The sequence below is a fragment of the Dromiciops gliroides genome, chromosome 3 (assembly GCF_019393635.1).
Source record: "Dromiciops gliroides isolate mDroGli1 chromosome 3, mDroGli1.pri, whole genome shotgun sequence".
NCBI lineage: Eukaryota > Metazoa > Chordata > Mammalia > Microbiotheria > Microbiotheriidae > Dromiciops > Dromiciops gliroides.
In genome coordinates, this window is record NC_057863.1 from 78,541,521 (window position 1) to 78,564,076 (window position 22,556).

The following is a 22,556-nucleotide window of genomic DNA, read 5'->3' on the forward strand; positions in this document are numbered from 1 at the left end:
TTACATTTCTTTTTTTTCTCCCTCCCTCCCTCCCTTTCCTCCTCCCTCCACAAGATCACAACCAGGTTATATATGTACAATCCACAAGTGCTCTTTTTATAAGTTCTTTCTATGGAGTTTATAGTAAGCTTCATCACTAGTCCCTTGGGATTGTCTTGGATCATTGCATTGCTGAGTAGTTAAGTCATTCACAATTGCTCATTGAATACTGCTGTCACTATGCACAATGTCCTCCCAGCTCTGCTCACTTCCCTATACATCAGTTCATGAGTCTTTCCAGGTTTTTCTAGGATCATCCTGTTTGTCCTTTCCTATAGCACAATACTATTCCACCACAATCGTATACCATAGCTTCTTCCATCATTCCTCAATTGATGGACATTCCCTTGATTCTCAATTCTTAGCCACCACAAAGAGTTGCTATAAATATTTTTTGTAAAATTTTTCCCCCTTTTCTCTTTTTCATGATTACTATTGTTAACTGTTTCCCTTCTATCCTATTCCCTTCCCCATGATATTTATTCTATTATCCATCTTCTTTCATCCATCCTTCTTCAAAAGGGATTTGTTTCTATCTGTCCCCTCTCCCAATCTGTCCTTCCTTCTTTTGCCCCCCTCTCTTTATCCCCTTCCCCTCCTATTTTCCTGAAGGGAAATTGAGTGTGTATGTTATTCCCTCCTTGAGCCAATTCTGATGAGATTGAGGTCTTTGAGCCAATTCTGATGAGTGTTAGGCTCATTTACTGCCCAGATTAAATAGATTATTCCACCCAGTTGTCTGTATATGTTAATTCCTCCTTGAGGCAACTCTGATGAGTTTAAGGTCTTTGAGCCTTTTCTGGTGAGTGTAAAGTTCATTTACTGTCTTGTTCTTCCCCCATCTCTTCTCCCACTCCATAAGCCCTTTCCTGTTTCTTTCATGTAGGATTTCACCTCTGCCCTTCCCCCTCCCCCAGTACATTCCAGCCACCCCTCAATTTAACCCTAAAGATGTCATCATGGGGCAGATAGGTGACAAAGCATCCACCCTGGACCCAGGGGGATCCCAGCCAAAACCCAGCCTCAGACACAAGACAGTCACCTACTGCATGACCCCAGGTATGTCCCCTAACTCCAATTTTTTATGGTTCTCTAGGGTCTTGTATTTGAAAGTCAAATTTGCCATTCAGTTCAGGTCTTTTCATCACAAATATCTGAAAGTCCTCTTTTTCATTAAAATCCCATTTTTCCTCTGAAAGATTACACAAAGTTTTGCTGGGTAGGTGATTCTTGGTTGTAATCCCAATTCCTTTGCCTTCTGGAACATCATATACCATGCCCTCTGGTCCTTTAATGTAGAAGCTGCTAGATCTTGTGCTATCCTGACTGGGGCTACACAGTACTTGAATTCTTTCTTTTTTGAAGCTTGCAATATTTTCTCCTTGACCTGAGAGCTCTGGAATTTGACTATAATATTCCTAGCTGTTTTCCTTTTGGGATCTCTTTCTGGAGGTGATCAGTGGATTCTTTCAATTTCTATTTTACCTTCTGCTTCTAGAATTTCAGGGCAATTTTCCTTGAGAATATCTTAGAAGATGATGTCTGAACTCTTTCCTTGATCATGGTTTTCAGGTAGACCCATAATTTTCAAATTATCTCTCCTGGACCTATTTTCCAGTTCAGCAGTTTTCCCAAGAAAATATTTCACGTTGCCCTCTATATTTTTTATTCATTTGGATTTGCTTTATTGTGTCTTGGTTTCTCATAAAGTCACTAACTTCCATTTATTCGAGCCTAATTCTTAGGCAATTATATTCATCAGAGAGCTTTTATACCTCCTTTTCCATTTGACCAATTTGACTTTTCAAGCTGTTGACTTTTTTCTCATGTCTTTTCTGCATCACCCTCATTTCTCTTTTGATTTTTTCCTCTACCTCTCTAACTTTATCTTGAAAGTCCTTTTTGAGCGCCTCTATGACCTGAGACCAATTCATATTTTTCTTGGAAGCTTTAGATATAGGGGCCCTGACATTGACATCTTCCTCTGAGGGTGCACCTCGATCTTCCTTGTCACTGAAGAAACTTTCTATGGTCCTCACCTTTCTCTGTCGGCTCATCTTGCCTTTCTTTTACTTGACTTTTAGCTCCTTAAAGTGGGGCGCTGTTTCCAGGCTGCAGTATCCCAAGCTTCAGAAGTCCCAGGTGGTATGATTTAAGGAGGATCAGATTCTTCACTCACCTGGCCTGTTTCCTGGTCCATAAATGACCCCAGACCAACCTGCTAATCAACCAGCTTTGTGTGTTGTGGTTGTCAGCTCTGATGAGCCTGTGCCCCTCCCCCACCTGGGCCACTGCTGCTCAAGCCTACCTCCTGGTTCTCAGCAGGGGTGAAAAACCCAAGTTCTGCCTCAGCACCAGCATAGACCCTTGTAGTCTCCCCACTGCCAAGGGCTCAGCCCTCTCACCAAGCTGTGAGCTTAGTTCCAGATGACACTGGCACTTCAGCTGATTCAGAGGCTCTGGGGGTCTCCTTCTCTGGTGAGGCCTTCCTAGGACTGGATCTGTGTCAGGGTGACTGTGGGGTTGGGCTCCATTCCTGTATCAGCACAGCTGCTCCCTACTTCTGAATTTCCAAGCCGTTCTTGGTTAGAAGATGATTTCAGCACATTCTTCTGTGAGTTTTGCTGCTCCGGGCATAGTCCTATGGCATTATTTAGATGTTTTTGGAGCAATCGTGTCATGAGTTCCAATGTCATTACATTTCACACTTGTCTCTTGCTTTTGAAGTAAGGAAAGAAAACATCATTGCATTGCCTCAGTTCTCCTGCCTGTTATTCCCTAAGGGATAGGAGAAATGCCATTCCATCACAGTATGTATATCTGGTTCCAACCCTCTTCTCTGCCCTCTTTTACCCAATCTCTTATTCCTATTCTCCTCAAGTCAATCCCTCATATGTCCCCTTCTAAAGCTACTCATTCCTTTCACTGAGCTCTCTGGATGCCCGCTGCATAGGCAATAAAATCCATTTAATCTTAAACCTTTTCCTTTCCCATATTTATGAACAGCTAGTAAAACTCTTCTTGTTCTCACTGAGCCTGGTTCCTATAGACAACTTAAACTCAACATATCAAAAACTGAACTCATTCTCCTTCCCTCCATACCCTCCTGGCTTCAAAAATTCTATATTACTGTTTAGGATACCACTCTCCTCTCACTCACCCAGACTCACAACCTCAACTATTCTTCTCTCTCACCCACCATCTATTGCTAACACCTGTCAATTTTACCTTCAATTTTATCTCTCATATATGTCATCTGACACTGCTACCACCTTGATACAGGTTCTAATCACCTCATACCTGGAATATTCTAATAGCTTGTTGGTTGGCCTCACTGCCAGAAGTCTCTTCTCACTATAATCCATCTTCCATTAAGGTGCCAAAGTGATCTTCCTAAAATCTGACCGTGTCACCACCCAACTCAATAAACTCTAGTGAATCCCTATAACTTTCAGTATCAAATATAAAATCCCTTGTTGGGTATTCATAGATTACCTTCTTAGGTATTCAAAGCAGTTCATAACCTGGACCTACCTATCCTTTCTAGTAATTTTATACCTGACTCTTTCTCTCTCTCTCTCTCTCTCTCTCTCTCTCTCTCTCTCTCTCTCTCTCTCTCTCTCTCTCTCTCTCTCTCCCCCATACACTGCGGGGACCAATTTTTAATTGGGGAGTACTAGGTAAGCGGCTCGCCGCAATATTGGGGCAAGGAAGGAAACCGGCAGCCTCCCTCAAAACAGAACAAGATTTATTTTAACAAGAACGAACTTAAAAAAAACACACACACACAAACAGGATCAGTAGGATCAAGGGAAAGGAAATAAAAATGGGGAAAGGGAAATTATAATACCTGAAAAATACCACTGCCCAGGAATCAGCTGAAAATATGCAGCAGAACGCCTGTCGCTCTCCAGCTTCCACCTAGAATGCCCAATTCTCCTCCCCCAAACCTAGAAACACCCCCACACAGTCCCAGCCCTCACTAGGCTTCCAATCATTATAATTTTGCCAGGCCCTTGTAGGCGTCAGCGAGTGGTGATGATGTGAGGTGCCAGAGCCCTGGCAAGGGCTACAACCAGTGGGTGGAGCACCGTGCGGTTTGCAGAGCCCCAGGCCAGTGCTCACCAAGGCATAAAAACCTCAAATAACAATTAATTCTTTACAACACACACACACACACACACACACACACAGTGATCCAATGACACTGGCCTCCTTGTCATTCCTCACACAAGACACTCCATCCCCCAACTCCAAGCATTTTCATTGGCTGTCCCTCATTTCTGAAATTCTCTTCTTCATTTCTGCTTCCTGGATTCCCTAACTTCCTTAAAGATTTAGCTATATACCACTTTCTACAGTAAGCTTTTCCCAGTACCATTTAATTTTAATTCTTATAGTAGATGTTTAATAAATGCTTATTGAGCGATTAGGTTTATGAAGACTTTCGTCTTCACCACAAGAGTCTACAACCACTTCTGGCAGCAACTGACACCCAAGTGAAATTAATAGTTTTGGTGAGATTAGTTCCAATAACTTTTGGATCAAGAAGGTTATAGGCTGAATAATTACATGCTCCATAAATATCCCAAAATTAGTATGTGATTTCCACCTCCTATTCCAATGTAAGCCTTACATTCAAGATTCAGAGAGTGCTCTCCTGGACCGAGGACACTATCTGTGCCTTCCTGACCTGTCCCTTGAATAAAAACACATGAGACATATTGTATAGATAGTTAACTAAGAATAAAGTGTGCAAATATTAATAAATATTCACATAGCTATGAATATTTTGTTATGTGTGTGAACTGAATTTGGCGGTTAATATATTAATGCAACAAAGCAATAGGTTTGGGATAAAACACCAGACACCAAACCTCACTAATAAATAATAATATTAATAATAGTATTTATTTAGTGCTTTAAGGTTTGCAAAGTGTTCTAACAAATATCTAATTTTATCCCCATGAAATTATTGGGATGAAGGTACTATTTAGCCCCATTTTACAGATGAGGCAACTAAGACAAAGGTTACGTAACTTGCCCAGGGTCTCGCACAGTTAGCTGAGGCTGAATTTTATCTCAGCTCTTCCTAACTCCAGCCCTAGTGCTCTGTCCACGGCACCATCTAGCTGGCACAACTAATGCATTGACTCAAGGTATGGCCTCTTCTGAGATATGAGGTGGTTGCTTATGTAAGCCTGGCAGAATCATGGAACCATAGACATAACAACCCTAAAGGTCATCTGCTCCAACCATATAACCCATTTATAATGTCCCATCTTCTGCAAGAAGCATTCTCCTTTCCTCTTTATTTTATTTTATTTTTTTGGTGAGGCAATTGGGGTTAAGTGACTTGCCCAGGGTCACACAGCTAGTAAGTGTTAAGTATGTGAGGCCAGATTTGAACTCAGGTCCTCTTGACTCCAGGGCCGATGCTCTATCCACCGTGACACCTAGCTGCTCTCCTCCTTTCCTTTTTATTCCCAGCACTTGGCACAGTGCCTGGCATCTATTAAATGCTTGCTGACTGAATGATTGATGAATCTTTCTTCAGACAGAAGTTGGATGCCCACTTGTGAAGTGTGTTGTACCAGCGATTGCTCTCTGGTTTGGAATAGACTAGAAGGTTGTTCAAAGGTACTTCTGAACTCTAAAATTATGTAACATGGTAAAAATAAATGCTCATTCGATCTCTGCTTGAAGTACACCAGCTCTTCTCATCCTCTCTGAAATAGTATCCATTAGTACAATAAAATTTTCAACCCCTCTGGCTCCATGACTGTCCATGTCTGAGAAAGATTGAAAAGCAGAGCTTTTCAGCAGGTGGGGAAATGAATGAGAATAAGAATTACCAAGGTAACTGGGGACTTTGCAAGTTAGATTAACATAGTCAAAGGATCAGGGTATATTTTCTCTTTCTGCTCTTCCAAGCTACCAATAAAGATTCCACGATGTTGGGTTTGGGGGATGTTGACGTGATGAACCAGTTGGACTGGTGAAAGACAGTATTATTGGCCTTCAGTCACCAATTAGTTTGAGACCTTCATCTTCCCTATGGTTAACTTAGTGCCTCCTTCCTCACTCTACAAGAAATGCTACTGGTGTCATGGAATTGGAATACTAAGATCACGTGAATAAGAGAAAGTGAAATAAAAAATAGAGAAGTAAAACAGCAACCATGAAGGCCATCATAATATGAGAGTAACTTTTAAATTACTATTATTACTATGTAAAATGATGCCAAATACAAGGGTGTTATACCATACTGCTGTTTGGTCTATGTGGAGGGATTCTTTATATGGCAACCACTGGCCTAATGAGCACTGAATCAGGCAGAAGCTGAGTTCTAACAATCTCTGTCCCCTTGGTAAGTTATTCTTTCTGCTTTCTAGTTTTTTTCTCTACGAAATAGTTATAAATGATACCTCTTCCACCTATGTCACAAGGCTATTAGGAGAAATATAAGTGAAGTTTAAATTATTATATCCTTTGATTTATTTTTATACATGAAACTTAGATTAATATGGTATAACGTTATTTAAGGGCTAATGGCTATCTTATAATGCCAGTTGGTATAAACAGTAGCCAGCATAATGCGTTTTCTGATGGTGATGATTTTTTGTTTCTATTTGCTATATATCATCTATAACTTTGAATTTTCCTTTATAATATAATTGTGTAATTAGAAATAATAGCAGTATCAAAGAGAATGGTAGTAAAAATCAGGGTGTTATATAACCACTCAGTACAATAATATTTTATCATAAGGATTACCAGCAGCATGGGGGAGTGAATGAAAAATCATCTGGAATAGAGAACACAAATATTCACGGTTATTATTATGAACAACCGTTTGCTCCCACCATGTACTGATTAGTATAGAGAATAAATAAGTGATTTGATCCTGGTCAAAGAAACTGATTTAGTATAAGATAAAAAATGCAAAGACACTCTTCTAACTTCTGTTCAATAGCATTTTATTTCAATGTTAACAATCAAAGCAGTTTTAATAATACAAAACGTTCAAAACCCCCAAAGACTGCCATGTGGGATGGGCTTTTCTGCCCTTTCTGGTAAAGTAGAAGGAATGGAGGGAGACTTTAGGATTAAACTGTGTATAAGACAACACAGCATGGGATTCACCAGGTACACAGAAGGTATAATCTCTAGGGACTGAACTGGAACTTCAGAGAGATTCCAAAGAGTTGCCACGGCCAGGGAGGCTGTGGGTAGAAGGAAAACCTATAAATCTGTCAATTGCAAAAGAATACACTAGGCCAAGGTTAAAAACAAATGGACCAAAAAAGAAAAGAAAAGAAAAGAAAGAAAAACCCAGCTGCTTTATTTCTGACATATGCAGCCACAAAGGGGCTGCAAATTTGTGTCCTTTAAAGAATTCTATACTTTAAAGACCTCCTGTCACACTTATCAAATTCAATACCTTGAAAAGAGATTGTGGTATCACTAGATGCACTAGGTAGGTGGAGAATGATTACTGTAAGGAAGAAATATACTAACTTTGCTATTCAGGAATGATGGAAGGAGACATAGAATAAAACTATATGACAGGGAAATGAGGTGTGGGTAGCATACTCAATTTTTTGTGTGTGTGTGAGGCAATTGGGGCTAAGTGACTTGCCCAGGGTCACACAGCTAGCAATTGTTAAGTGTCTGAGGCCGGATTTGAACTCAGGTCCTCCTGAATCCAGGGCCGGTGCTCTATCCACTGCACCACCTAGCTGCCCCAGCATACTCAATTTTTAAAAGACAAAAGACACCTGAGTGAAGCAGAGGCTATTTAGAGATGATGATTCTCAGCAAGAGTCTTCAAGTAGAAAAAATAGCGAAGAAGATGGAGCAACCCATGAGAAGCATTCTTTCATTCAGCCATTATGCTACCAATGATTTGGGTTTGCCACATAATGAATATCAGCTGCCAAGGAGGGGTATGGACTGGATTATGTGTATGCCCCAAATAAGGCATTACTCATGGGGTAGGCTCTCATGAAAAGCAAGAAGGAATTGAGAAGAGCTCACAGTCCAAGGACTTGACAGAATGACTGACAACTATCTAACTAGAAAGATAAAGCTTTTTAAGGACACAACCAAGGAAACTGACACAACACAATTTGGCCTAAAGAGAGTTGGTTCTCTGTTGGGGGATCAAAGTCTGGGATTCTGTGCGTCCATCAGCGAACAGACACATGGCTCTGAGATTTCACAAGAGTGGCTTGCTCCTTTATGCGGTTTTGCCAGAACTGTATTGTCTGTAGTGGAAAAGACTCTTGGAGTCCACAGTGCGAGATTTCTGCATGGCTTCAGCAAAGAGCTTGGTCACCTGGAAAGAGAGGCACCCCCATACACTTTAGTATTCCTAATGACATGATAGTGGATGCTTAATGAATTAAGACAGAAGCTGTCAGTGTTGCTGATCCCAATTTTTAAAGGATCATGAAATGAGAGAGAGTCAAATTTTTATTTAATTAGAATTTTCTCCTACATTCTAGAGTTCACCATGAATATCTACTTTTCTCCCTTCTCTCTCATCTACCATAAAGATTCAAAGTGGGTCAGGAAAAAATGCAATATGATGGGTTTAATGAGTCTCTAAAAAAATCCCCCTCTCTGATAGATTTAGAAGACTATGTCCAAGTGAAATTGGCCATACCTGACAAAGTCATTCTCAATGAATTGAACCTTGTAACTAGACTATGTTTTGGCTCCAAGTATGACTAACAGCTAGGTTTTTGAATGGTACTTTGCATCTAAAGCTTGTCTCTCTTTCAACACATTCCATCTTTTTTGTATTTTGTGAATTATTTAAGGTTTTATAGGCAGATAGGCATAAGAAAAGGGACTGGACCTGTTCTTTCATAGCTATAGGAATTCCAAGGTGAGGAAATTCCTTTTACCAATTGAGATCAGTAGCTTTTCTGCCATTTATGGTCTTAGAGAGTTTCTTAAGTATAGTACTAAGAGATTAAATTCATTGCTCAGGGTCACAGGAGATAGTATGATCTAGAGGTGGGGACTAGATCCTGACTTTGAGGGCTTCTCTAATAGGTAATCTATCCATCCCCCAGTTTTGGCCAGAGCCCTTCATTGTTGGCATAATCACTTGAAAGCCATATTTTAAAATTACCTCACTGGTCTGAGCACTGTGAAGAGAGGAAACAGATTTGCATATACTTTGTGATATATGTAAAAACATTTTAAATAATTGTCATAATAAAAAAGACACTTGGTCAAAAACAATGAGTGTTAGAAATGTAATAAATTTATCCCAATGGGAAAACATACCTGGAAATTAGTGAGCAGAGCAATTCCACTGTCAACAGCTGTCCGGCGGATTACATAATTATCATGAACAAACTTGGTGTTGTTGTTGGGAAGGTTAATGACTAGGTCAATGCTTCCCTCTTTTATCAACCTACACAGGAAGAGATGGGGCAAGAAATATGAGAATCACAGGAGGGTAGCACAGTAAGTCGCCGTAAAGCTAAATCACCAATTCATGGGATCATAGTGTTTTAGGGTTGGAAGAGAACTTAGAAGGCATCTAGTCTAATCCCCTTGTTTGACAGATGAGAAAACAGAGGCTTAAAAGGGTGAGAGGATTTTCCCAGGACTCCACAGCTAATAAGCAGGGCAACATTTCCCTTGTGCCAGGCACATAGAGGACTAAAACCTAGCACTCCAAATCCTAGTTCAATGTTTTTTTCCTATTACACCCCACTGAAGATACACGGGATCATGTTTGCTTTGGTTTTTGTTTGTTTGGTTGGTTGTTTTTTTGTTGTTGTTGTTTTTGGTGAGGCAACTGGAGTTAAGTGACTTACTCAAGGTCACACAGCTAGTAATTGTTAAGTGTCTGAGGCTGGATTTGAACTCAGGTCCTCCTGGCTCCAGGGCCAGTGCTCTATCCACTGCGCCACCTAGCTGCCCCTCATGTTTGCTTTGCATGTAGTAATAAATGTCCATGACTATTTGATTGACCTTTTAAATTAATTTCACAGGGACCCTACTTCCATCCAGTTTCCTATATCCCTAACTAAAGGTTGAAATTGTTTCTGTGAGAATAGTAGTTATACTTTTATCCTTATGCTCCCGAAAGACACTCAAATGAAAGTGTGATAGGAGTTGCTTTCTGTTCAATACACTAATATTCTACAATAAAGTGATTGATAACATGATGGACAATTCATTGTTTCCCAAGGACATTATTTCTCTCTAAGAAAAGAACACTCCTCCCCTTCTCAGCATTAGCTTTGCTTCGTTGCCTGCTAGTCCAGTGGCTCTTAGCAGATGGCATGAAGAAGCAAGTAACCTGATTTTGAATTAAACTCTCTATTTGTCTGCTTCCTTGATGCCACAGACTGAGACATTTAAATGTCAAATCATATGAAGTTATACTAATTATTGTTTGATAAAGTCCTATCCAAGCAGGACATAAAATGCAGGCAGGGAAACTGAGGTGCAGATACAAAGCCATCCTTTTCTGCCTATATTTAACCATGATTTACAGGTTGACTCCTCCAGGGGCCCTAACTCAAAGCATATCACTCTGTATACAATATGACAACTCTTCAGTAGGCAGTAATAAAATTGTCTGACTGAATGTATATTCTTAACTAGGTGTGTTGTATGTCTGCCACACAATCCCACTAACATGAATGGAAATGATACCTCTGAAGGTATGCACACTGAGCTGGAAAGAATATATCCTATAAAATCTTACCCTCCCCTAGGGAATACCAATCCCTATAATCAAATGGCAAACAACATCATCACAGCACCTGGAACAATGGCTTACACAAAACAGGAGTTCCCACTTGATATATTGGTCCATATCACTTTAATGTGTTGCTCACAGGATAGGTAAACGTGGAGGGGCTATGACATGTATCACTGGAGGGGTGTCTATATTGATGAGATCACAAATCCAGTGTTGTATAAATGGTTTGAATGTTTACGAGCACTTTAAATATAGTAACTCATTTGAGTCTTACCAAATCCTGTGAGGAAAATATTAGACCGTGTTGTCATTTATGTATGAGAAAAAATGAGACCCAAAGGGATGACGTGGCTTGATCACAGAGCCAGTGAGTGTCAGGCAGAATTCCAACCCAGGTCTTCTTGACTCCTGCTCTGAACTGCTGCCATATTGTTGGGCTCTACATTACTGTGTACACAATAAACATTGATTCACAGTAAAATCAAGTCCGTAGTAGAGTAAGATGGCTTATAATGAGACTTTAATTTACCATGAAATGTATAATATTATTTTTTGGTTTTGTTTTTGTTTGTTTCTGTTTTTTTGGTTTTTGCTGGACAATGAGGGTTAAGTGACTTGCCCAGGGTCACACAGCTAGTAAGTGTCAAGTGTCTGAGGTCAGATTTGAACTCAGGTCCTCCTGAATCCAGGGCAGGTGCTTTATCCACTGTGCCACCTAGCTGCCCTACATGTGCTCTTTTAGCTTGAACCCACTTTATCCTGGATTTTGTATGTATATGTAGAAAAGTGTCTCTCAAACATTTCATACCAGCTGCTTCAGCTGGGCAAAGCAGCTTCTTCTCCCTCTCCCTTTCCCTTCCTCTGTCCATATAGGGAATTATACCCTCACCTTTGGGTACTCTGCCCAAAGGAATATACATGAGGGGGGCAGCTAGGTGGCACAGTAGATAAAGCACTGGCCCTGGATTCAGGAGGACCTGACTTCAAATCTGGCCTCAGACACTTGACACTTACTAGCTGGGTGACCCTGGGCAAGTCACTTAACCCTCATTGTCCTGCAAATAACAACAACAACAACAACAACAACAACAACAACAATAATAATAATAATAATAATCAGTGAGTTTTCCTCATTTAAAAGGACCAATCATAAAGAGTAAGCTTCAAATCTTTATAATGAATCCCAAATACTAATTCCTAGGCCCAACCTATTCTTATTTAGGTCTCTAAGAAGACCTTCCCAACAGCTCAAACTTGGCTCAATACTTACTTTCTGATAGGAGAAAGGCTGGGGTTCTGTCCCTCCTGAGATGGCCATGCTACAGGGGTAGCTGGAACGTTGTTAGCATTGAGCCAATCTGAAGTTGCTTCAGTGGCAAAGAGCTGTATTTGAAAAGAAAGGAAACAGTTTAGAGTGGGCATTACAAATGATCAATGAACATATCAAGGAGCCCAGATACCAACATGTTCTTAGTGCTAAAATTCTTGCAATTTAATTAGAAAGGGGAAAATCTGATGTAATTATTGAAAACTGGGGACATGAGTGATGACATAGAGCCCTAATGATTACAGTTCTCTCCTGACAAACTCAGGCCCATGCTGATTTCTGTGTGCAGAAATCATATTTCCCTAAATCAAATCAGTTTAAATATATACATAGACAGTTGACTCTAACAATAATAAGGGAAAATTGTTAGAATTTGTAAAGTACTTTAAGGTAAACAAAGTGCTTTCTGTAAGTTATCTTATTTGACTCTTACAACATTCCTGAGGGTAATACTATTATGCTCATTTTACAGATGTGGAAACTGAGGTCAGAGGGATAACATGCACAGCAGTTAGTGCTTGAGGTGGGTAGAAAAGCCAGGTATTCCCAATAAATTCAATTCCAGGGCACTTTAAAGGAAAAGCATAGTAAGCACTTTTGTAAAGTAATTGATCCTTTAATGAAAGGGAAAATAACTCATCCCTTTCTGTGTCTGTTTGGCGAGTTTAGACATTTATAATTTGGGTTTCTTTAATTTAAGCCAGATGTACCAAATTCTCCAAGGGCTGTGGGACTTACATTAAGTAGGATAGAAATACCCTCTAAGTTCCTCATATGAGTTCTCTCTTTTGGCTGTTTAATAATTTCCATAAATTAATTAATCTCTTGGAAACTAGAACTATTCCTCTGTGTCAATATTTTCAAGGAACAAAATAACTGTCAGGATGTTCTAATACTAAAAAGCAGGCTTTTTAATGCATAGCTCAGGTCAGCTCATTATCCTCAGAGTTTGTTACAACAATCTCTATGGACCATCCTAATTATTTTGTTGTAGTGAGATTTTGTTATAATGAATACACCATATTAAAAAAAAAAACATTTTCAATCTGTATAGCAGAAAAAGAAAAAGAAAAAACTACTTGTCTCTCTATGGTGAAGTAACAAGTAAAACAAGTGTTCCCAGCAGGGTAAGGGAAGGTGACTTGGGTCTTTTAGACTTTTAGGGCTGAATAGGCCCAGGTGATTTCAGTGTTAGAGAAGGTAAAGGCTGAGAATATATGGAACAGTCAGTACTATTACAACACAGGCGGAACAATAAATAAAGTAATAAACAGCTCAGATTCAGCTCTGCTCCCTTCTCTAGTCCCTCTCTCCCCACCTGCTGATAGCACATAATCAGATCCTTTCATAATACAGGCTGTTTTGGATAGGGACCAGAGAAAGCTTTTGTTATTTGCTATCGAGAATTCATTGTAATCAGATCAACAAAGCACAGTTGCTGTGGGCCAGCCATGGAAATGCCTTTGCTCCAAAGAACCTCTTTTTGTGATGGCATCCATTATAATGGGCCTTTGCTTGTACCTGTAACATCTAGCAACCATTATTCCCTGTGTAACCAAGAAAAGGAGAAGGGGAAAAATATGGAAATACGTTAGCATTTTATTACTACACCTTGTTCACTTGTTTAAACACACATTTCTGGAATGTTTCAGAGTTTTTAGTCTCCCAACTCTCATTTAGCTAATGATCACTATTTTTAGAACTTAAAGGCTGTCCCTGCCATCTATTTGAATTTATTCAAGTTTGGGGCATACCAAGATGGTGATACCAAAGCCTTTCTTCTCTCAGCTTGAAAGGGAATGGTTTGGCCCTGTTGCTTTTCCCGGAGGTTCTCATTACAGGCAGAAGCCAATGTTCTGGTTCCTGGCCAGATTTTCTGTGTTGAAAAAAAGCAGCTTGGAAGAAAAAATAATAAATTAAAATAACATACCTTGAAACCTTCATTATGTAGTTGTTCAGCAACACCAAGGAATTGAGGACGGAAGGAATGCTGAAAAAAGATTTTTTAAATAAGTTACCTATAGCATACTCAAGCTCAGTAGTTCATTATCTACAATATAAAGTTTCCCCATAATATCATAAAAGGGAGTGTGGTATAATAGATACAGAAGCAGCTTTGGAGTCAGGAAGACAGGTTCAAATCATGTCTCTGACACATTATGACTATATGACATAGGGATAGTTTGCACCTCTCAGTCTTCTAGGCAATTTTCTACAACTATAAGTTGCAGGAAGGTACCAATCAATATTGGTAAAAGGAATTAGTTTCCTTACACAAGAGTTCCCCATGCCAATGTAATCATGATTCAGACCCTATCCTTGTATCCTTCATAAAAGTCAATAGCATACAATCATTCTTTTTAATTTGTCGTGCTCTCTTTTCATTTAATCTTTCAACAAACATGTTTGTGCCAGACTCTGTATATGGGGATTCAAAAGATCAAAAACAAAATAGTTGGGGCAGCTACGTGGCACAGTGAATAAAGCACCGGCCCTGGGTTCAGGAGGATCTGAGTTCAAATCCAGCCTCAGACACTTGACACTAGCTGTGTGACCCTGGGCAAGTCACTTAACCCTCATTGCCCCACCAAAAAACAAAGTAATCTTAATGCATATGTTTAAATTTTAAGTATAAAAAATTAAAATGTCCCATCATTTTGGAGGGGGAAAGTGATCGTTAACTTTAGCAACTGGGAGTATTGTGAAAAGCCTCATGCAGGAAGAGGTACTTGAGATGAGCCTTTGAAAGATTTAAGAATGCTAAGAGGCAGAAATGAGGAGAGAGTGTACCCTTATCTTAGGGGGCAGCCTCTACAAAGACATGGAAGCAAGAAATGGAAGGCCATGGCCAAAGAATCACAGGGAGGCCAGTTTAACTGGAAGGAAATAAGAAAGATGGACTGGAGCCTGGTAGTAAAGGGTTTTAAAGGCCAAACAGAGCACTTGGTCTTTTATCCTAGAGGAAATAGGAAGCTTTTCTGTAACAGAGCGACCCGCTGAGGTGTCTGCTTCAGAAATATCAATATGGCGGCCATACAGATGGTGAATTGGAAAGGGAATAGACTTGATGGAGAAAAAGCCATTAGAATTACTGTTATAATCCATGAAGATGACACACCTTACTCAACATCATATGATTTTGGTTGTTTTCCTGAATTTGAGAGGATTCATTGGCATTGTCTAAGCTAATAGCTATGACTAGAGTGTGCATTCCCTAGACAGGCAGTGTAGACAGAGGCGAAGAAAAAGAAAAAAGGAAATATAGTACTCTAAACCATGACCACACCTCCTTAGCAAGGTGCTCTGTTCAAATGAGCAAAGCAAAATAAAATGTGTTCCCATATGGACAGATATTTGCTCACAGGCCATTTAAAAGTAGCTCCATGGAAACTCATACTATTTCAATTGAGATATTTTTTAAAATTGTGCTCATTATCTAGGTTTCTATAACAAAATTCTTATACCTTTATAAATAGCTCACTATCTCTCCATTTAAAATGGATGTCATTCATTTTTGTAAATTAAAAATACACACAACAGAGAACTAAAATAGAGGGAGCCTGGATATTATAATGGTCTGCTGAAGTCCTTGTCCTTCCAGTATACTTCATATCTTCTCAGTTGAAACCATTTAACCCCTACAAGTAAATTCATCCTTGGCCTACATTACTCTGGGATTATCTATCTTGTCCCTAGTTAGAGAAGATCTCAAATGTCCTAGGTCAATGACTCCAAGATTCAGCATTGACTCAGCCTTGCTGCTACCCAGTCTATGGTAACCAAACTCTTGTCTTACTCCCCTTTAACCAAGCTCAGTTCAAGTAACTGGGATCCTCATGACTGAGTCCTTACTAAGAACTCTAGTTTCTCCCAGACAAGGGCCCTACATCTCACCTGCTTTTCTTCCTACTTCTGCCCTGGTTCTTTTTTTTTTTTTTTTTTTTTGGTGAGGTAATTGCGGTTAAGTGACTTGCCCAGGGCCACACAGCTAGTAAGTATCAAGTGTCTGAGGCTGGATTTGAACTCACGTCCTCCTGAATCCAGGGCCAGTGCTCTATCCACTGTGCCACCTAGCTGCTCCAACCCTGGTTCTTTTATAACAAGGCCTAGAGTCCTACCCTGGAAGCCTAATTCCCATGGCTAGATATTTGTTAACTTATTCTCAGTTTCCAAGATACTTACTTATATTTATTCCTATTTTCTGACTCCTCTTATTCTGTACCCTATCATCTGTGAAATCTACCTGTTGCCTATGGCTAAAGCCAAGACACCTTCTGCCCACCTGTATGAACACCCTCCTACTGTCTACTTCTGGCGTGTTTCACATTACCTGCTCTAACCCTGGGAGTATGCCCAATTTCTGGGTTCTAGCCATCCATGGCCAGGCCCATCCTTCCTCCAGTTAAATTCCCATTATGGTAGATAAGCTATTATGCTAAGTGGAAAAGCTGGAGACCACATCAGAAACCATATAGCAATGATTTAAGCAAATATTTCAATATTTTACTAGTGTTTATCAATTTTACCCTAAAAACACCCCTCCTGATATTTACTTATAAGGCCTTTTGAGGACAGCAAAGCTTAAATAAAATCCCCATGTCCCCTTCAGATCTAGCTTGCTTATAAGCTCTGGGGCTCTTTCAATCCTTAATATGCTTCTTTATGTGATGAAAGACTTGATAAATTGAGTCTGGGAGGAAAGGTTAAAGGAGGTGGTCTTCCAGAAAATAAATTAATACTATAAAGGACAGTGACTAGATTGCTTTCTGTTTCCATTGAGGATACAGCAGAACAAAGTGGGATTAAATGGAAGCAGGAGGGATTTAGGTTAGATGTAAGACAAATTTCCTGAGAGAAAAAGTTGTTAGAGATACTGGAACAATTTAATGAAGGAGACAGTGCACTAATATTCTGTAGAGAGATTTAAAGAATAGGGCAGAAAACTGTCTGGCAGCATGGGACAGGAGAAATAACAACAAATTCTGAAGATGGGGGATCTGATCCTGCCTCTGCTATCATCGAGCTATGTGACCTTAGGCAAGTCACCTGGTCTTCATCCTCTCATGTATAAAATGAGGGTGAAGGGCTAAATAATCTCTAAAGAATCTTCTAGGTCTAAAACTTTACGTCAGATAAAACTGGAGTCTACAGACCCAAAAGGAGTCTGTGAACTTGGAATCTTTACTATTTTGATAACTATATTTCAATATCGTTGTTTTCCTTTGTAATCCTTTGTATTTGATAAGTTTAAAAACATTATTTTGAGAAAGAATTCATAGGTTTCAACAGGCTCCAAACAGGTCCATGACCCAAAAGAAGTTGATTACCCCTGATCTAGGTAGATGGCATTTTGAGGACTCCTGAGACAATGCAAGTTTAAAGAAAACACCGCACAAGGACTTAGAAATGTTGTTGAAGTCCTCCTGGAATCTGAAATCGCTTGGCGTACCTCCGGTAAACAAGCATTATAACACTGCTCTCTTATACCCTCCACATCACCTAGAAGACTGCTGAGTATGGGACAGGTGTTTAATAAGTATTTGTTGATTTTGAGTTTTTAATTGAATACTAAATTGCATCTCTTGGGAGTTCCTCTGCAATAAAACCGTGGTAGCTGATCATCCTTTATACCCTCTAGGTGAAAGGAGTTCTGGCTGCACCAAGATCCAAATCACCCACCGCCTCACCTTTATACATCTCTTCTCTGAGGAAGAGATTCAGCTCTTTTCTAGTCCTAGATAATGCAATGCCCTTGGCAGAGGTCATCATGAAAATCCTCTACAAGTAATGTTAGGGTGGGAGCTTTCTTTCTCCTTCTCCTTCTCCTTCTCTCTTTGTACTAATACAAGTGCCTCTTCTAAGACCTCCAGACAACAGCCAGAACCTCATTATGAAGTTGTTTCACTTCTGAACCCCAAGTGGAAAAGATAAATATCAAACGTGACAGTATCGGCAGGTTCCCAGCCTGAGAATCACTCTGCCTTCTGGTCAGGGGTGTTGGTTTTCACAACTGCATTATAAACTTCTATCAAACATGTATTGAACACTTGTGACACATAAAACAGCCTTTCTACAAAAAGAAATTACAGCTGTCAGCTTGCATCTGAGTAGCCCCAGATTTAAAAGCTGATTGAAAATACCTGTGTAAAGAACCATTAGTTACCAAAGGTGAAAAGTACAAGCTGATTTATTTGCTGGGAATTGTGGGTGGTTTTTTTTTTTTTACACAAAGGAAAGGGAATAATTTCATTTCTTCAAATTAGAGTGTTCACATTAATGCAATTGTTGGCTGCGATTTACAAAGATAAGTGATCTTGCCCCAATAGTTGTGCAACATTCATATAGGGGATTTCTGGACTGACTACCACATGCTTGCCCTAATAATTCTGCATCGTGGACAAAGGACTATTCATGACACGCCATCACTTGGATTTGGGATTTTCCGATGAAATGCTTGCTTTGTTGTTCCAAGAAATGAAGGAGCACAGATGTCAGGATGATGCTATCCAGTACATTGGCATCACTGAATAGCCCAATGGTGGGAGGTGGGAGATGGAGATGGGGGGAGGGTAATGCAAAGAACTCTTGTTCTACACTGGAGTAAATAATTCATTGTCAAATAGCAATGCAGAGAAGTTTATAACAAAAACAATTTTCCCACTTCCAGCAATACAGTTAAATTCAGTTGGCATGTAAGATATTATACTAAGGGCGGGGGATCAATGATATTAAAGTAAACTTAAGGATAATTTTGTTGCCACATAAACTTGAAAAAATAATCTGTTTAAAAAGACAGATGCCTTGGTAGATAACAATTCATATTATCTCTTTAAAGGTGCTAGGTGGCACAATGGATAAAACACTTGACATGGAGTCAGGATGATCTACATGCAGGACTGTGCTGGTGAATGTTTAAAAGCCATTTCTCCAAAAAAGGGAAAAAAATGTACTCATAACATATTCTTTTTTTTTTTTTTTTGTGAGGCAATTGGGGTTAAGTGACTTGCCCAGGGTCACACAGCTAGTAAGTATTAAGTGTCTGAGGTCGGATTTGAACTCAGGTACTCCTGAATCCAGGGCCGGTGTTTTATCCACTGAGCCACCTAGATGTCCCTCATAACATATTCTTAAGCTTAATCTGCATTATTAAAAATTTTCTTCGGGCAGCTAGGAGGCAGAGTGGATAAAGCACTGGCCCTGTATTCAGGAGGGCCTGAGTTCAAATCCGGTCTTAGACACTTGACACTAGCTAGCTGTGTGACCTTGGGTAAATCACTTAACCCTCATTGCCCCCCCCCAATTTTTTTTTCTTCATCACTTTAACCTCGGAGTCAGGAAAATCTGAGTTAAAATCCAACCTCAAATACTTAACAGCTTTGTAACCCTGTGCAAGTCACTTAACCTTGGTTCACCTCTTGTTTCCTCAACTGTAAAATTGGGATAATAACAGCAGCTATCTCTTAGTGAGGATAATAACATCACCTACCTACCTTGTGAAAACAAAAAATGAAATAATTGTGACACACCCAGCAGAGTCTCTGACACATAGTAGCCTTTCTAAATTCTATTTATTATTATTACTAAATTTAGACAAGCAAAAAAATAATATATCAAGGCCTGCTTTGTAGCAGCTGCCGATTTCCAAGGTGTAAATGCTTATGCTGAAAATTTAAGACTTAGTTCCTGCAAGGTAGGGGTTCAAGGCAGCTCTATCACAATACTGCTCAGACATTTACTAACTGTGTGACCCTGGGCAAGTCACTTAATCTTTGTGTTGTTTCCTCATCTATATAATGGGGATAATAATAGCACAAACCTCACAGCATTGCTAGGGGGATAGTATGTATGTGTATGCATGTAACTATGTATGTATGCATGTGCATGTGTGTATGTATATATACATAAATTATATATGTGTATGTGTATGTGTCTATGTATACACATATACCTATATACATGTGAGATATATATATATATACACACATATGTGTGTTAATATCTAGGTAAATTTTAAACCTTAAAACAATACAGAAATAAAAGCTATTACATGCTGCTTCAACATTTTCCCCTTTCTCCCCAATAATCATGTGAGGTAGGTAGTTTTTTGCTATTATTTCCATTTTATACATAAGGAAAGTGAGGCTGGGGCAGCTAAGTGACTGGCCCAGGGTCATATGGCTAGAAAATAGTACAGCTGGAATTCAAAATCTGTTCCTTTGACTTTAAGACTAAGGTTCTTTCTACTACACCATGCTGTCAGAATTCACACATTCTTATACTTTTAGATGTGAAATGTATCTTTCAAATGCTTTAGAGGGAGGAAGGGAGGGAAGAGAAAGGGGAAAAGGGGAGAGAAGAGGAGAGAAAAGGAAGGAGGGAAGAAAAGAGGAAGGAGTTGAAGAGATAAAGGTATGTTCTTTCTTACTCTTCATTATATACTCAACCCTTAAATGGTTAACCTTAAAATAGTTACCTCCCTAGCCTACATCCTTTTAAGCTTGTCCTTCATGTGTTCATTTGGCTTCACATGAAGTCAAATAAGTCATATTAAACTAAATGGTAAAAACTGTAAAGCAAACTAAAAAATAGAATGCCAGTGACTTGACCAACGATTACTAAAAGCTTAGGAAAAAAGTGAAGATGGGTTCGGTAGCTTAAGTAGTTAAGTGGTTAAGTTAAGTGGCTAATGATGCTATTACTGAGGCAGATACCTGGTGATTTTGCTGCTTATGGCTTTCTCATTAGTAAGGTCTATTGAACCCACCCGTTTAAATTCAAGACTAAGAATTGATCTAAATCACTGGAAATGAAAGATTACTACCTAATGTCAAAGAGAGACCATCATCCCTGCCTCCAACATAGTGTATATTAGATGGGGAAAAAGACTCTTGTACTTTTCTATTAGTTTACAGTTGTGCAGATCAATTCTGCCATAAAACACAAGCTTCAACTTTTCGATATTTCTTTAAGAATTTTTTCAAATGCTGTGATTTAAAGATAAAACCCCTGCTAGCAATGTATACTGAGGCATAAGGAGGTTTCTTGCAATAACTCTTGTTTCTGCTGGCACATTGATTTGTTAATAAAATGCACTGGAAAGTAAGCCTTCCTTGGGAAGCCCCCTTTGAGCTTTTCGAAGTTTAAGAAAACACAATATTTTTTTTTTTGTTTTCTTTCTACAAAGAAAAATCCTGCTCACTCAAATGAGAACTGGTGTTTGAATCACAAAAAATACTTAGCATGACTCAGATTAGATATTGCCTCCCATTTCCCGGAATCACTAGAACCAAATGAGGACAAATTTTATACATTACTACCTTTTTAAACTGGTGCTTTAAAATGCTAGCACTAAGATTATTAGTTGTGAAGAGCTGTTCTGGGGGCTTTGTCTCCTTTGAAGGCTCATGGGCCTCACATTAAACTTTTTTTTTTTTTTTTTAGTGAGGCAACTGGGGCCAAGTGACTTGCCCAGGGTCACACAGCCAGCAAGTCTTAAGTGTCTGAGGCCGGATTTGAACTCAGGTACCCCCGACTCCAGGGCCGGTGCTCCATCCACTGCACCACCTAGCCGCATACTCACATTAAACTTTAAACCATAACTAGATGTTGGGCGAATTTTCTCATACTTGAGATTGAATAATATTTAAAACCTACTTGTGATGTGAAGCATCTAGCACAAGGTTTAAATTGTCTCTGAACTGCCATTAAAACTGGCAGTTACAAGTAACTCGTTTTATCCTCTGCTTTGGCTGCTCAGTCCCACCTTTTGGGTACCTTTAAGACTAAAATACTGAACAGCAGCTCAGAAGAAATTAGATTTCAATGCTTCACACATAATGCAAAGATAAGCCCCCAAATAGATATAAAACTTAGATATTTAAAATGGCATAATAAATAAATTAGAAAAATATGGAAAAATATTTATCAGATATATGGATAGAAGCAAAGTTCATGACCAAGGAAGGGAAAGGATTAAAGGAAGATAAAACAGATCATTTTGATTACCTATAATGATTTTTTTTGCTTCCAAAAATCCAATACTAAGATTAAAAGGGAAATAATTAAGTGGGGGAAAATCTTTGCAGCAAACTGATAAAGGTTTCATTTCCAAGATGCACAAGTCACAAATTCAAATGTATAAAGATAAAAGCCATTCCCCAATTGATAAATGGTCTAAGAATATGAACAGGCAGTTCTCAAGGGAAAAAAAAATAAAGCAAATGAAAATTAAAACAATTTTGAGATGCTACCTCACTCAAAGATGTCCCCAAAATTTGCAAGACTAACCAAAAAAAGGAAAATGATAAGTGTTAGATAAGCTATGGAAAAATATGCATGTTAGTGCACTGTGAGTGGACCTGTGCAACCTTTCTAGAAAGCAATTTAGAATTATTCAGAAAAAGTTACTAAACAGTATGCCCTTTGACTCAGCTATACCACAGTGGTCTATAC

General features: G+C 39.2%; 1 protein-coding gene across 1 annotated transcript in view; it reads right to left on the reverse strand.

Annotated features, from left to right (window-relative positions):
* Window positions 1-7,002: 7,002 nt before the first annotated feature.
* CPS1 (carbamoyl-phosphate synthase 1) overlaps window positions 7,003-22,556 on the reverse strand; it is a 159,645-nt gene continuing 144,091 nt past the window's right edge. The window contains exons 35-38 of the mRNA XM_043992197.1: window positions 14,035-14,094; window positions 12,048-12,160; window positions 9,343-9,472; window positions 7,003-8,380 (exon numbers count right to left, since the gene is read on the reverse strand). Coding sequence (XP_043848132.1) covers window positions 8,282-8,380; window positions 9,343-9,472; window positions 12,048-12,160; window positions 14,035-14,094 — 402 coding nt within the window. The 3' untranslated portion in view covers window positions 7,003-8,281. The remainder of the gene's footprint in view (window positions 8,381-9,342; window positions 9,473-12,047; window positions 12,161-14,034; window positions 14,095-22,556) is intronic.